The sequence below is a fragment of the Pleurodeles waltl genome, chromosome 12 (genome assembly GCF_031143425.1).
Source record: "Pleurodeles waltl isolate 20211129_DDA chromosome 12, aPleWal1.hap1.20221129, whole genome shotgun sequence".
Taxonomy (NCBI): domain Eukaryota; kingdom Metazoa; phylum Chordata; class Amphibia; order Caudata; family Salamandridae; genus Pleurodeles; species Pleurodeles waltl.
Window position 1 is genome coordinate 34,404,310 of NC_090451.1, and position 13,785 is coordinate 34,418,094.

General features: G+C 50.0%; 1 protein-coding gene across 2 annotated transcripts in view; it reads left to right on the plus strand.

Annotated features, from left to right (window-relative positions):
* KCNN1 (potassium calcium-activated channel subfamily N member 1) overlaps positions 1–13,785 on the plus strand; it is a 214,374-nt gene that overhangs the window by 120,308 nt on the left and 80,281 nt on the right. For both annotated transcript variants that reach the window (XM_069217046.1, XM_069217047.1), the window contains exon 4: positions 3,450–3,868. In XM_069217046.1, the coding sequence (XP_069073147.1) occupies positions 3,450–3,868 (419 nt within the window). The remainder of the gene's footprint in view (positions 1–3,449; positions 3,869–13,785) is intronic.

The window sequence follows — 13,785 nt, forward strand, 5'->3', positions numbered from 1 at the left end:
ACCTACGAATGGAAGCAACAAAAGTAAACAAGCACTGGTAAAGTCAGTGGGTCTGCCTTATGAGTGAAAATGCCGAGGTGCTTTCATCCTTTCAGTCACTCATCCATCTGCCCATGCACTTGCTCGCTATTGTCCATACTTCAGTCACCTGTTGTTACACTCATGCATCTATTCATCCACCCATTGACTCATTCAACCATCTGCCCGTTGGCAATACAACACTTACAAACTCATCAGTCAATGAACAGGCCCTGTCAGTTATCATCAGATGTGCTGACTTTGCTGCTAGTCTGTGAGGGGTGTGAGAGTGCTTCCAGTACTGTGTGACTGATAATCTGCCAGGGCTGTGTGAGTGCCCTTGATCAGTGTGACTGATAGGGCGGTGTGAGACTGCTTCCAGTAGTATGTGACTGATAATCTGTGAGGGTGTGTGAGTGCTGTTGGTAATATGAGACTGCCAGCGTGTGAGGGGTGTGAGAGTGCTTCCAGTAGTATGTGACTGATAGTCTGTGAGGGGTGTGAGGGTGCTTCCAGTGGTGTGTGAGTGGAATCAGCCAGGGCTCTGTCAGTGCCCTTGATCAGTGTGACTGATAGGTGTGAGGGTGATCTCAGTACTATGTGGTTATAAAAGTGCTGTCTTTGCTATCAAGCACCGGTTAGATTAATGAACAGATGCAGCGCCTCTTCCAGGTCCACATAGTGCTTCCAAGCTCAAATCCCTGCAGGTCCACTCAGCCTTTCATCTTTCTGTCCTCGATAAGAATGAGTCCAATTCAATGGGTATCAACAACATTCTGTGATATAGTGCCAAGGTGCCCCCAAAAGGTGACTGTGCGCTTTACAAATACACGTTATTTTTTGTGTAGAGTTGGGTGGATTAATGGATGACTGAAGGTCAGATTACAGGATGCATCGGTGGATAGCATGGACGAGTGGATTAATGGATGCATGATTACAGAAAACAGAAATTCATTTTTCAGTCAGAACGTATTTGCACTTTTTAAGTTTCTGATTCAACTGTTTGTCCTTCTTCCCTCGCTTTCTTTTCACCGCTGGACCCCTTCCTCTCGTCTTGTGCTGGCTCCTGCCTCTCGCACTGCTGCTCTGCTCGCTCTGTTTTCCCTCTACCTTTTCTCTGTCACTGTCTCTCTCTTATTTTCTCCTTTTGTCAATTCCCATTTCTCGTTTGCTTTTTCTGTCTCTTTCTCTCCCTCGCTCCTCTTACCTTCTCTGGTCTCTCTCTCACTCCTCTCCAACGCCCACATCTCTCTCACGCACTTTCTCCTCCTTTTTTCTCCCCATTCCTCTCCGTCTCTCTCACTTTCTCTCTCTCCCCACATCTCCCTCTCCCATCTCTCGCTCTCTCACTCTCCCATCTTATCTCTCTCTCCTATCATCTCTCTCTCCCATCTTTCTCTCTCCTATCTCTCTCTCTCTCTCTGCCATCTCTCTCACATCTCTCTCTCTGCCATCTCTCTCCCCATCTGTCGCTCTCTCTCTCCTATCTCTCTCACATCTCTCTCTCTCCCCTCTCTCATCTCTCTCTCTCTCTCTCTCTCTCTCTCTCTCTCTCTCTCTCTCCTATCTCTCTCACATCTCTCTCTCTCTCTCATATCGCTCCCTCTCTCTCTCTCATCTCTCTGTCTCCCATATCTTGCTCTCTCTTTCTCTCCCATCTCTCTTCCTCTTCCATTTCTCTCTCTCCCATATCTTGCTCTCTCTTTCATCTCTATCTCTCCCATCTCTCTCTTCCATCTCTTGCTCTCTCTCCTCACCTCTCTCCTATCTCTCTCTCTCTCCCATATCTTGCTCTCTCCTCTCTCTCCCATCTCTCTCTATTCCATGTCTTGCTCTCTCTCCCCCACCTCTCTCCTATCTCTCTCTCCCATCTCTCTCTCTCTTCCATATCGTGTTCTCTCTCTTCCCTCTGCCTCATCTCTCTCCCCCACCTCTCACGGTCTCTCTCCCTCCCATCTCTCCCTCTCTCTCCCCCCACCTCTCTGCTATCTCTCTCCCTCCCATCTCTCCCTCTCTCTCCCCCACCTCTCTGCTATCTCTCTCTCCCATCTCTCCCTCTCTCTCCCCCCACCTCTCTGCTATCTCTCTCCCTCCCATCTCTCCCTCTCTCTCCCCCCACCTCTCTGCTATCTCTCTCCCTCCCATCTCTCCCTCTCTCTCCCCCCACCTCTCTGCTATCTCTCTCTCTCCCATCTCTCCCTCTCTCTCCCCCACCTCTCTGCTATATCTCTCTCTCCCATCTCTCCCTCTCTCTCCCCCCACCTCTCTGCTATATCTCTCTCTCCCATCTCTCCCTCTCTCTCCCCCCACCTCTCTGCTATATCTCTCTCTCCCATCTCTCCCTCTCTCTCCCCCACCTCTCTGCTATCTCTCTCTCTCCCATCTCTCCCTCTCTCTCCCCCACCTCTCTGCTATCTCTCTCTCTCCCATCTCTCCCTCTCTCTCCCCCCACCTCTCTGCTATCTCTCTCCCTCCCATCTCTCCCTCTCTCTCCCCCACCTCTCTGCTATCTCTCTCCCTCCCATCTCTCCCTCTCTCTCCCCCCACCTCTCTGCTATATCTCTCCCTCCCATCTCTCCCTCTCTCTCCCCCACCTCTCTGCTATCTCTCTCCCTCCCATCTCTCCCTCTCTCTCCCCCCACCTCTCTGCTATCTCTCTCTCTCCCATCTCTCCCTCTCTCTCCCCCACCTCTCTGCTATATCTCTCTCTCCCATCTCTCCCTCTCTCTCCCCCACCTCTCTGCTATCTCTCTCTCTCCCATCTCTCCCTCTCTCTCCCCCACCTCTCTGCTATATCTCTCTCTCCCATCTCTCCCTCTCTCTCCCCCACCTCTCTGCTATATCTCTCCCTCCCATCTCTCCCTCTCTCTCCCCCCACCTCTCTGCTATCTCTCTCCCTCCCATCTCTCCCTCTCTCTCCCCCCACCTCTCTGCTATCTCTCTCCCTCCCATCTCTCCCTCTCTCTCCCCCCACCTCTCTGCTATATCTCTCCCTCTCTCTCCCCCACCTCTCTGCTATCTCTCTCCCTCCCATCTCTCCCTCTCTCTCCCCCCACCTCTCTGCTATCTCTCTCTCTCCCATCTCTCCCTCTCTCTCCCCCACCTCTCTGCTATATCTCTCTCTCCCATCTCTCCCTCTCTCTCCCCCACCTCTCTGCTATCTCTCTCTCTCCCATCTCTCCCTCTCTCTCCCCCACCTCTCTGCTATATCTCTCTCTCCCATCTCTCCCTCTCTCTCCCCCACCTCTCTGCTATATCTCTCTCTCCCATCTCTCCCTCTCTCTCCCCCACCTCTCTGCTATCTCTCTCCCTCCCATCTCTCCCTCTCTCTCCCCCCACCTCTCTGCTATATCTCTCCCTCCCATCTCTCCCTCTCTCTCCCTCCCACCCTTTCCTCCCTCTCTCCCACATCCTTCGCCCGCCCGCTGCAGTTGTTCATGGTGGACAACGGCGCCGACGACTGGAGAATAGCCATGACCTACGAGCGGATCTTCTTCATCGCCTTGGAGTTGATCGTCTGCGCGATCCACCCCATCCCCGGGCAGTATCTGTTCACGTGGACGGCGCGGCTGGCCTTCACCTACACCACCTCGGTGGCGGACGCTGACGTGGACATCATCCTGTCCATCCCCATGTTCCTGCGGCTCTACCTCATCGGTCGCGTCATGCTCCTGCATAGCAAGCTCTTCACGGACGCCTCTTCGCGGAGCATTGGGGCGCTCAACAAGATCAACTTCAACACCCGCTTCGTCATGAAGACTCTGATGACCATCTGCCCCGGCACCGTGCTGCTGGTCTTCAGCATCTCCTCCTGGATCATCGCGGCCTGGACGGTGCGGGTGTGCGAGAGGTAGGTGCACGCTCCAGGTGCGCGGGGGCATCTCAAGGCTGGGGGTCTGGGGGAGGTTTGGGGCCTACATGCCGGACTTGGGCACAGGAGACTGGCTCTGATGTCTCCGTGGCGTCTCAGCAGCAGCCAGGTGTGGAATCTGTAGAAAGCTCTCTCTGGCCATGGGCCTTCTGGGCAGAAATAACTCACCCAACACCCCCAACTCCACTCAGTCAAGACCCTTTGCGGCTCTGGCCTCCACACTGAAAACCTGAACTTTCATGACAGTGGGACCCACAGGTTTCGAAACTAAATATCCAAAGAGATATTGGAATTTATAAACATAGGGTCATCTCCACCCACACACGGAATTCAGATGTGTTCTGGACAAGGGCCTTCCTGCCGTTACCAGGCAGGTGGTCTAGACCCCCAGATGATACCCAAAGCTCACTAGTGGGCAGTGTGCCCACCAGATGATCAATTCCAGAATCAATAACAATATACTCTTTATATATACATATATATATATATCCATTCTAATGAATCTAGTTCAGAAAGAATGTAAGAAAGGTGTGCTCTTTTTTAAAGATCTTTACACACCCCTGAAAAGTGTTTTATTGACTTTATATGGAGTGAGTAAAAACATACCTTCATGCTTTCTGTACACTTTTCATGTAATTTGGCGTTTATAAAACAACCAAAGAGTTCCTTGTTATTGTTAGATATATTTCACGTTTTTAAAGAGTTGTGCGCACTTTTAGGCGAATTATGCACATTTCACAGTCTTTTCCAGTTGGTAAAGATGAACGTGCACTTTCATAAAACTTCTGCACTTTTGTAGAGTTCTGTGCATTTCCAGACTATCCTCGCAGTCTGTTTAAGAGTCCTATGACATTGCTACAGAGATCTGTCATTTCTGAAATACTTCGGCAGTTTTTCTTATAAAATAATAGACTCTTTTAAACGGGCTCCGTGCACTCTTTTTCAAATGGTCCCCACATAGTTTTAAAGCAGTTGAGTGTCTCTAATTTGGAATCATTAAAAAAATAACTTCCAAACAAACTTTACAAAATCAGCAGGGGGTTGGAATGTTATCGTTTTCTTTTCATGAAACTGGTCAATATTCTGTACATGTCAAGTGGGTGAAAGTGCGTATCCATCTGGGGGCTCCTGTCTGAGCGCTGGTGTTTATCTGGTGCGCAGCGCCCCCCCCACAGGGCGATAGTGCACACGCAGTGAGAGCAGGGGGGCGCAGAGACGTTTCCTGTGCCAGAGAGGGGGGAGGCCACCGCTGTAGGCAGCTCACAGGAGCCCTTGTCCTGTGCGGACACCCCCTTCAGTCTCACTCCTGGACAGCTGTGGGTGTGCGTTTGCAAGGAGAGCTTGGGTTAAAAGCCCAGGGGCAGCCAGTCCTCCTTTTCACAGCTTTCCTTTTAACGTAGCGATTCCTCTAATCAGATATCAAGCCTCTAAGCACTTCCGGCGGGGGCAGCTGATGCGACACGCATAACTTAACTCTCTTCCCAAGATCACACATAGCGTATCAGATGAGGTGGCTTCCCTGTGGTTCCCCCCTGAATAGCTCTGCGTGTGTAGGACTCGTGCAGCTCTAGAAGATGGGGTCAAGGGGCATCTGGATAGGGGGCCTTGGACTTATGGAACGGTGGGCCCTGGTTTTCGAACTTATAAACACAACCCTGTGTTATATATGACCCTCCTGGCCTCCCCTACTGGGTTATCAGATGCAAACCCCTGGGGTACCTAAAGTTTCCAAGTGCCTCAAAGCCAGGCTGCCCCTTGCCCTGAGCAAATTTGCCGCAGGTCACAATGTTACTCTGCAGACGTAGCGGGATTTCACTGGGGAGGCTTGGGGTCACATTCAGGGCCAGCGCTTGGTTGAGATGTGTGTATGGGGTACTTCAGGGGGGGGGGGGGGCTGACACTGATGCCCACCTACCTACCCAGGCTAGGTGCTTCTGGGCCAGTCCAGGGCATGGAGCAGCCCAGGGGCCCGGGGGCGGGGCATGTGACACGCATGGGTCAGTCGGCCTCGTCATCTCCCCCTACCTCCGCCACTGATGCCCACTGATAGTCAGCAGACACCAGCTTCACCCACATGGCAGAGCCCACATGGCACAAGGGCTGAATGCGGGGGTGGGAGGGGTTAAGACACGTGGGGCGATGTTCTGGGAACACTTTACTGTTTTGGCATTCAGAGGAGGCAGCACAGGACGGGCCCCGAGAAGAGAAGGGACAGAGGCAGCTGTACACCACCCCACTCCCCCCCACGACTGTTTAAGGAGTTTCCTTTCCTGGTCTACGCCCCCCCCCCCCCCCCCCCAACACCTCTATGTCTGCCTCTTACCCTCTCCCTCAAAGCTCTATGTGGATGCAGCGTTCCTTCCATATTTGCCTTCTGCAGACGAGCAGCCAATGACTGGCGGCTGTGGGGGCGGTTAGTGCCCCCTTCAGTGTGTCTGTGCTGTTTCTCATCCCTCGGACCCTCCACCAGCCTCGTCATCACCCCGTGACCTTTCTCCTGTTCTATCATGCCTCCCTGAAGCCCCTTCCCAATGACATCACAGCTTCTTAGGTTCCATGTTGTGCAGGAACAAACACCGCACTCCGTCCCCCACTCTCTTCACATGGGCCTCCACTGCTCTCACCTTCTCACAAGACCACTTCCGGGGTCAGGACACAACCCAGCTAAACTGCCCACCCCTGGGGCTCAGCAGGGGGCAGCGCATCCAAGATGGCCGACCCATGCCCAGATGACAAGAGAGCCAGCCCCCACCCTCCTCTATGTGCCCCCACAGTCAAGGCCACTTCCGGGTACACCATAGTCAAAGCTGCCCACCCCTGGAGCTCAGCAGGGGGCAGCGCATCCAAGATGGCCGACCCAGGCTCAGATGACAAGAAAGGCAGCATCCTTCCTCCTGCATGTGCTCCCACACTCTTAATGCCACTTCCGGGTACACCATAGTCAAAGCTGCCCACCCCTGGGGCTCAGCAGGGGGCAGCTCACCCAAGATGGCCGACCCAGGCTCAGATGACAAGAAAGGCAGCATCCTTCCTCCTGCATGTGCTCCCACACTCTTAATGCCACTTCCGGGTACACCATAGTCAAAGCTGCCCACCCCTGGGGCTCAGCAGGGGGCAGCTCACCCAAGATGGCGGACATAGGCCCAGATGACAAGATAGGCAGCATCCTTCCTCCTGCATGTGCCCCAACACTCTTAATGCCACTTCCGGGTACACCATAGTCAAAGCTGCCCACCCCTGGAGCTCAGCTGAGGGCAGCTCACCCAAGATGGCGGACATAGGCCCAGATGATAAGATAGGCAGCATCCTTCCTCCTGCATGTGCCCCCACACTCTTAATGCCACTTCCGGGTACACCATAGTCAAAGCTGCCCACCCCTGGAGCTCAGCACAGGGCACCTCACCCAAGATGGCCGACATAGGCCCAGATGATAAGATAGGCAGCATCCTTCCTCCTGCATGTGCCCCCACACTCTTAATGCCACTGCCGGGTACACCATAGTCAAAGCTGCCCACACCTGGAGCTCAGCTGAGGGCAGCTCACCCAAGATGGCCGACATAGGCCCAGATGACAAGATAGGCAGCATCCTTCCTCCTGCATGTGCCCCCACACTCTTAATGCCACTTCCGGCTACACCATAGTCAAAGCTGCCCACCCCTGGAGCTCAGCACAGGGCACCTCACCCAAGATGGCCGACATAGGCCCAGATGATAAGATAGGCAGCATCCTTCCTCCTGCATGTGCCCCCACACTCTTAATGCCACTGCCGGGTACACCATAGTCAAAGCTGCCCACACCTGGAGCTCAGCTGAGGGCAGCTCACCCAAGATGGCCGACATAGGCCCAGATGACAAGATAGGCAGCATCCTTCCTCCTGCATGTGCCCCCACACTCTTAATGCCACTTCCGGGTACACCATAGTCAAAGCTGCCCACCCCTGGAGCTCAGCTGAGGGCAGCTCACCCAAGATGGCGGACATAGGCCCAGATGATAAGATAGGCAGCATCCTTCCTCCTGCATGTGCCCCCACACTCTTAATGCCACTTCCGGGTACACCATAGTCAAAGCTGCCCACCCCTGGAGCTCAGCAGAGGGCAGCTCACCCAAGATGGCCGACGCATGCCCAGATGATAAGATAGGCAGCATCCTTCCTCCTGCATGTGCCCCCACACTCTTAATGCCACTTCCGGGTACACCATAGTCAAAGCTGCCCACCCCTGGAGCTCAGCAGAGGGCAGCTCACCCAAGATGGCCGACATAGGCCCAGATGATAAGATAGGCAGCATCCTTCCTCCTGCATGTGCTCCCACACTCTTAATGCCACTTCCGGGTACACCATAGTCAAAGCTGCCCACCCCTGGAGCTCAGCACAGGGCACCTCACCCAAGATGGCGGACATAGGCCCAGATGATAAGATAGGCAGCATCCTTCCTCCTGCATGTGCCCCCACACTCTTAATGCCACTGCCGGGTACACCATAGTCAAAGCTGCCCACCCCTGGAGCTCAGCTGAGGGCAGCTCACCCAAGATGGCGGACATAGGCCTAGATGATAAGATAGGCAGCATCCTTCCTCCTGCATGTGCCCCCACACTCTTAATGCCACTTCCGGGTACACCATAGTCAAAGCTGCCCACCCCTGGAGCTCAGCAGAGGGCAGCTCACCCAAGATGGCCGACATAGGCCCAGATGATAAGATAGGCAGCATCCTTCCTCCTGCATGTGCTCCCACACTCTCAAGGCCACTTCCTGGTACACCATAGTCAAAGCTGCCCACACCTGGAGCTCAGCACAGGGCAGCTCACCCAAGTTGGCCGGCGCATGCCCAGATGACAAGAGCCAGCATGCACCCTCCTCCGCGCCGCCTGCGCGCCTTGTGCCAGTGCCGCCTTGCCTCTGTGCTCATTAATCTGCTTTTGTTTTCCTTCTCCGACCGCCCGCTGCTCCAGGGAGTACCTGTGAGTGCCGCCGGTTCCAAGAACTGCCTCCTCCTTGTTGCACGCGAGCTGCCTCCTCTGGGCTGAGGCTTGGTGCCTGCTGAGAATTTAAGATTAGCTGCCTCCAGGGGTGGCAGCGGGCGAGGGGGTGCTTGCGTGAACCTTACAGTAATGGGCACTGCTGACAAGTGTGCAACGGAACCTCTGTGCTTTTCAAGGGTCCCATGTTTACCAGCTGGGGGAGAATGTAAGTGCGAACACAGTGTTTCCATGGCTCCCTTCAGCTCCCCCGCGAAGCCCTTAGCTTGGTTTAGTCCAAAACAATCTCTGCTTTCTGATGGGATATAAATTACTGCAAAGCAAATTCCTTGAACATCATGTGTGCCTTGTACAATCTTCGAGGGCCTCAGTTTCACCTGATTTCAGCATTACTACGGGTTGTAGATTAATTGAATGTCCATTTATCTAAGGCATATATCCCAGAAACCTACCAATAATTAATTTAAAAAGAATCCTGGACTGTTGCTAACTAATCCAGCCACCAAGACTTTTAAAGTATTTGGGAGTGTGCACAATTCACAAATAGTCACCCACATGTGGTTTATGTGATACTTAACACAGTTACATGAACAGGTTAAATAGGTACCTCTGGTGGTCCAAAACATTTGCCATCTCATAGAAAACACTTGCCCCTTCAGGATAGATTGAATTCAGCAGCTGTCTGCTCTTTTGAAGAATTTCCAAGAATAAACAATAAATTGTCTGTAAGGATAGAACCTATCTTTTTGATAAGACAACAGGTATTGTTTCATGACAGGTGAGTCAAGAAGACCATCTCTTCCAGGCAATACCCATAGTTACATAAGGGTTTTTCTTCAGGAGCAGACACTCCCTCTTCGAAGAGTATGTCACTTCTGAGAAGGTGTTTACCGTAAATCCTCAGCCCTTCTTGTTTGTGGGATTCTCTTAATGAAAGGCATGTTGAAGGGTAATTAAACCCTTGAGAGGTACCAGAGATGCAAGAAGTGCCTTTAGACTTCTGCGATAGATTTCAGAATGGAGAATTCATTATAGGGGAGCTATGGGTTTAGACAGTGCCTGGAGTACTTCCGAATAGATATCGGAGACTTTCAAAATGATAAGAGGCTCCATAATCTAGGGTGTTGTAGGGAGGACATAACCTTTCAAAACAAAAGAGGGATTTAAGAATCCAGGTGTTATGAGCGGGATTGGGAAAGACGGAGTCTTGGTTACAAGGCATCAAAAAGTTTTTGAAAAGTCTAACAAATTCTAGAATAGTTGCAGATCAGAGAGATTTTAAAATCAAGAGTGTTCAGAGACAGCTAAATGTTTCCCAAGAGTCTTAGAGATTTAAAAAATTGGGTCCTTTTAAAGCGGTCCATCTTCATGAACTTTTCCAAATTTTCAGGACAAATGCGGGCTTGAATCTCCGACCTGCGCATGACACCAGGGGCCACTGGTGACGTAGGTGGGACCCATAAACAACCCTCCCTGCATAAAAAAATACAGTGTTTCAAACAAAATGCTCCATTCTATCAAAAACTTTATACTTCATCTCCTTAAATTTATTCTAAATCCAAGGGTCGACAGGTGGCCTTTTAACTGTTCCTTTGATCTGAAAGCATATCTGAGTGACACATGGCATCATTTAGAGTTTGGCGTATGGGGTTAATCTGTCAGAAACATGACATATATCCCGTCTGCCGTATTACGATCCCATTATATCCTACGGGAATCGTAAGAAGGTGGATGGAATATCCATCATGTTTGTGATGCAGTAATCCATCCACCAAACGCTAAATCAGGCCCTTAGTAAACGCCGGAATAACTGTGGGACGGAATCCGCGGTAAGGATTCAACTCGATGTCTGTGGGACTTAGGTGGGGGGGGGGGGCTCAGACTCCCCACCCATCGCTCTTGTGAACAAAGGGGTGGACGGCACGCTACAACTGCAGCCATTGATTGATTCCAGATTCACACTATTATTGATGCATAATCAATAAAGCAAGGAAGTGGGATTTGTCAGCCGGAATCCACCTCGAGGGCACTTGCAATCGACGGCTAGCACCGCGGGCCAACGGGGAGCTTGCGGGTGGTCGATCTCACTGCCTCGTACCTACCTACGCAAAAAATGGAGCTTGCTCGAGCGTGCCACCGAGATGGGGAATAGGAATACCGAGTTGACGTAGGAGTCAGCGCTACATCAAACGTGAGATGTCACTATCATTAGTGGTACCATTAGTTGCAGCGATAGTATCATCAATGATAACAAAGAAAGTAACAACTATGATAATAATACTACTGATAATCACATCACTGATCATAACAAGAACAGCGACTCAGAATGAAAATGATAGTAATAATAGCGGCACTAGTAGTTGTAGTTATAGTATCATTTATAACAACAACAAGATTATAATAATAAATAAAATCACTATTTTTTTCAAATTTAGTACCATGTTTCTAATTTTACTATTACAAATTTAAATGTTATTAGAAAAACAAACGCTATTGATATTATTGTTATTATTATTGTTAGTAGCTGTACTACTAGTGTATTAAAAATAATAAAGTTGGTGATGATGTCATAAAAAGGGCAACAATCAAGTTAGTGATAATTGGTGTATTAATGACAATACTATCAATAAGGTAGTGATTGCATTCCTATTAATATTATTATCATTATTATTAGAATTTTGTTAAATAATAATTCGATCAGTATGATCAGTAGCAGTAACATTATTATTAAAACTCACGATAGCTACTTAAATTGCTAAAATCGTATTTAATATCAGAATAATGCTAATAAAATTAATCATTTGTGTAACAACCAAAGTTTATATTCTGACTAGTTTTGCTGTTACTGTGCAGGTGCGGTTATTGTTATTAGTAGCAGCAGCCTAAACAGCTTTAGTACTAGTAGCAGTATCAGGCGTATTAGTTAAGGAAGCAGAGGATGCAAAAGTAAAAGTGTTAGTAGCGGTACCAGCAGTAACTGGTAGTAGTGGCAGTACTAGTAGCAGCAGCAGTAGTAGTAGTGGTAGCCGTATTAGTAACAGTAGTAGTAGTGTTAGCAGTATTAGTAAAAGTGGCAACAGCATCAGTAGTAATAGTGGTAACAGTAGTAGTAGTTGTGGTAACAGTAGTAGCAGCAGCAGTACTAGTAGCAGCAGCAGTAATAGCAGCAGTAGTAGTGGTGGTAATGGCAGTAGTGGTGGTAACAGTAGTAGCTGTAACAGTAGTAGCAGTGCAAGCATTAGGATTAGTAGTAGTAGTAACAGTAGTGGTATTAGTAGTAGTAGTGGCAACAGTAGTAGTAGCAGTAGTAGTAGTAGTAGTAGCAGTATTAATAACAGTAGTAGTGGTAACAGTAGTAGTAACAGTGGTAACAGCTTTAGTAGTAGTGGTAACAGTAGTAGTAGTGGTAACAGTAGTTGTGGTAACAGTAGCAGCAGTAGTAGTGGTAACAGTACTAGCAGTATTAACTGTAGTAGTAGTGGTAGCAGTAATAGTAACAGTAGTAGTGGTAACAGTATTAGTAAAAGTAGTAACAGCATTAGTAGTAGTAGTGGTAACAGTAGTAATAGTTGTGGTAAGAGTAGTAGTAGCAGCAGTATTAGTAGCAGCAGCAGTAGTAGTAGTAGTGGTGGTAATGGCAGTAGTGGTGGTAACAGTAGTATCAGTAGTGGTAACAGTAGTAGCAGTACAAGGATTAGGATTAGTAGTAGTGGTAACAGTAGTAGTAGCAGTAGTAACAGTAGTCTCAGCGCCTTGAGACCCTAGCGGGTGAGTAGCGCACTCTACAAATGACTGATTGATTGATTGAGTAGAACCAGTAGTGGTAACAGTAGTAGCTGCACAAATAGTAGCATTCGTCAAAGTAGTAGTGGTAACAGTAGTAGCGGCAGTACTAGATGCAGCAGCAGTAGTAGCAGAGGTAACAGTACTAGCAGCAGTAACAGTAGTAGTAGTGGTAGCAGTATTAATAACAGTAGTAGTGGTAACAGTAGTAGCAGTACTAGTAGCATCAGTAGTAGTAGCTTCAGTAGTAGGAGTAGTAGTGGCAGCAGCAATACTAGTAGCAGCAGAGGTAGCAGTGGTAGTACTAGTAGCAGTCAAAAGCAGTACTAATATTAGTACTAGTAGCAGCAGAACCTGTGGTCCTACAACAGTAGTAGTAGTAGCAGCTGTCGTAGTAGTAACGGTATGAGTATTAGTAGTCGTAGTAGGAGCATTAGGAACAGAAGTAGTAGTAACAGTTGAAGTAGTATTAGTAGCAGTAGTAGTGTTAAGACTTTGGGCCCTCTTCACAAAGATTCTGCTGTGTCCTACTCTTAAAGTACTTCTGGCTTCTGCCTCCATTTCAGGAGTAAGTCAGGAGGACTCACTCGGGCCACATCTCCCTGCATCAGAGCCCTTGGCACGGGTACCAGCCGGGCAGTAGCTGGGCAGAGTTGGAGTCCACCGCCATGTCGCCGGGTGGGCGTCCCCCGTGCACTGCCCTACTAGTCGCAGACTCCGGGGAGCAGGGCGCCCGCTTCCCCCTACCCTGGAGCCATGCAGCTCAAGCTGCTGGTGAGAGCGGTCACTCTCTGCCCACACACTGCCCGTCCAGTCTGCCACCTCCTCACTGTGCCTCCCCTGCAGTAGGGGCAGTGATGGTGCCAAGCTCTGCCCTGCTGGGGGGACACCACTGGCAGCTCTAGGCCAGGTACAGACTTGGGTTCGGTGTACCTGACTACCTTTCATTTACATATGCAAATGGGATAAAACGAGAAGAGGAAAGGGGTGTAGAACAGGGGTCTTCAAAGTTGGGGGGCCTCAAGTGATCCCGGGGAGGGGTTGCCAGGCTCTGGCCAGTAGAAGCATTAAGCTGATAACAGGGCTTTGCTTTAAGCTGAGAATATAGCAACAGTAAACAGCTGTGTCTTGGGCCATCA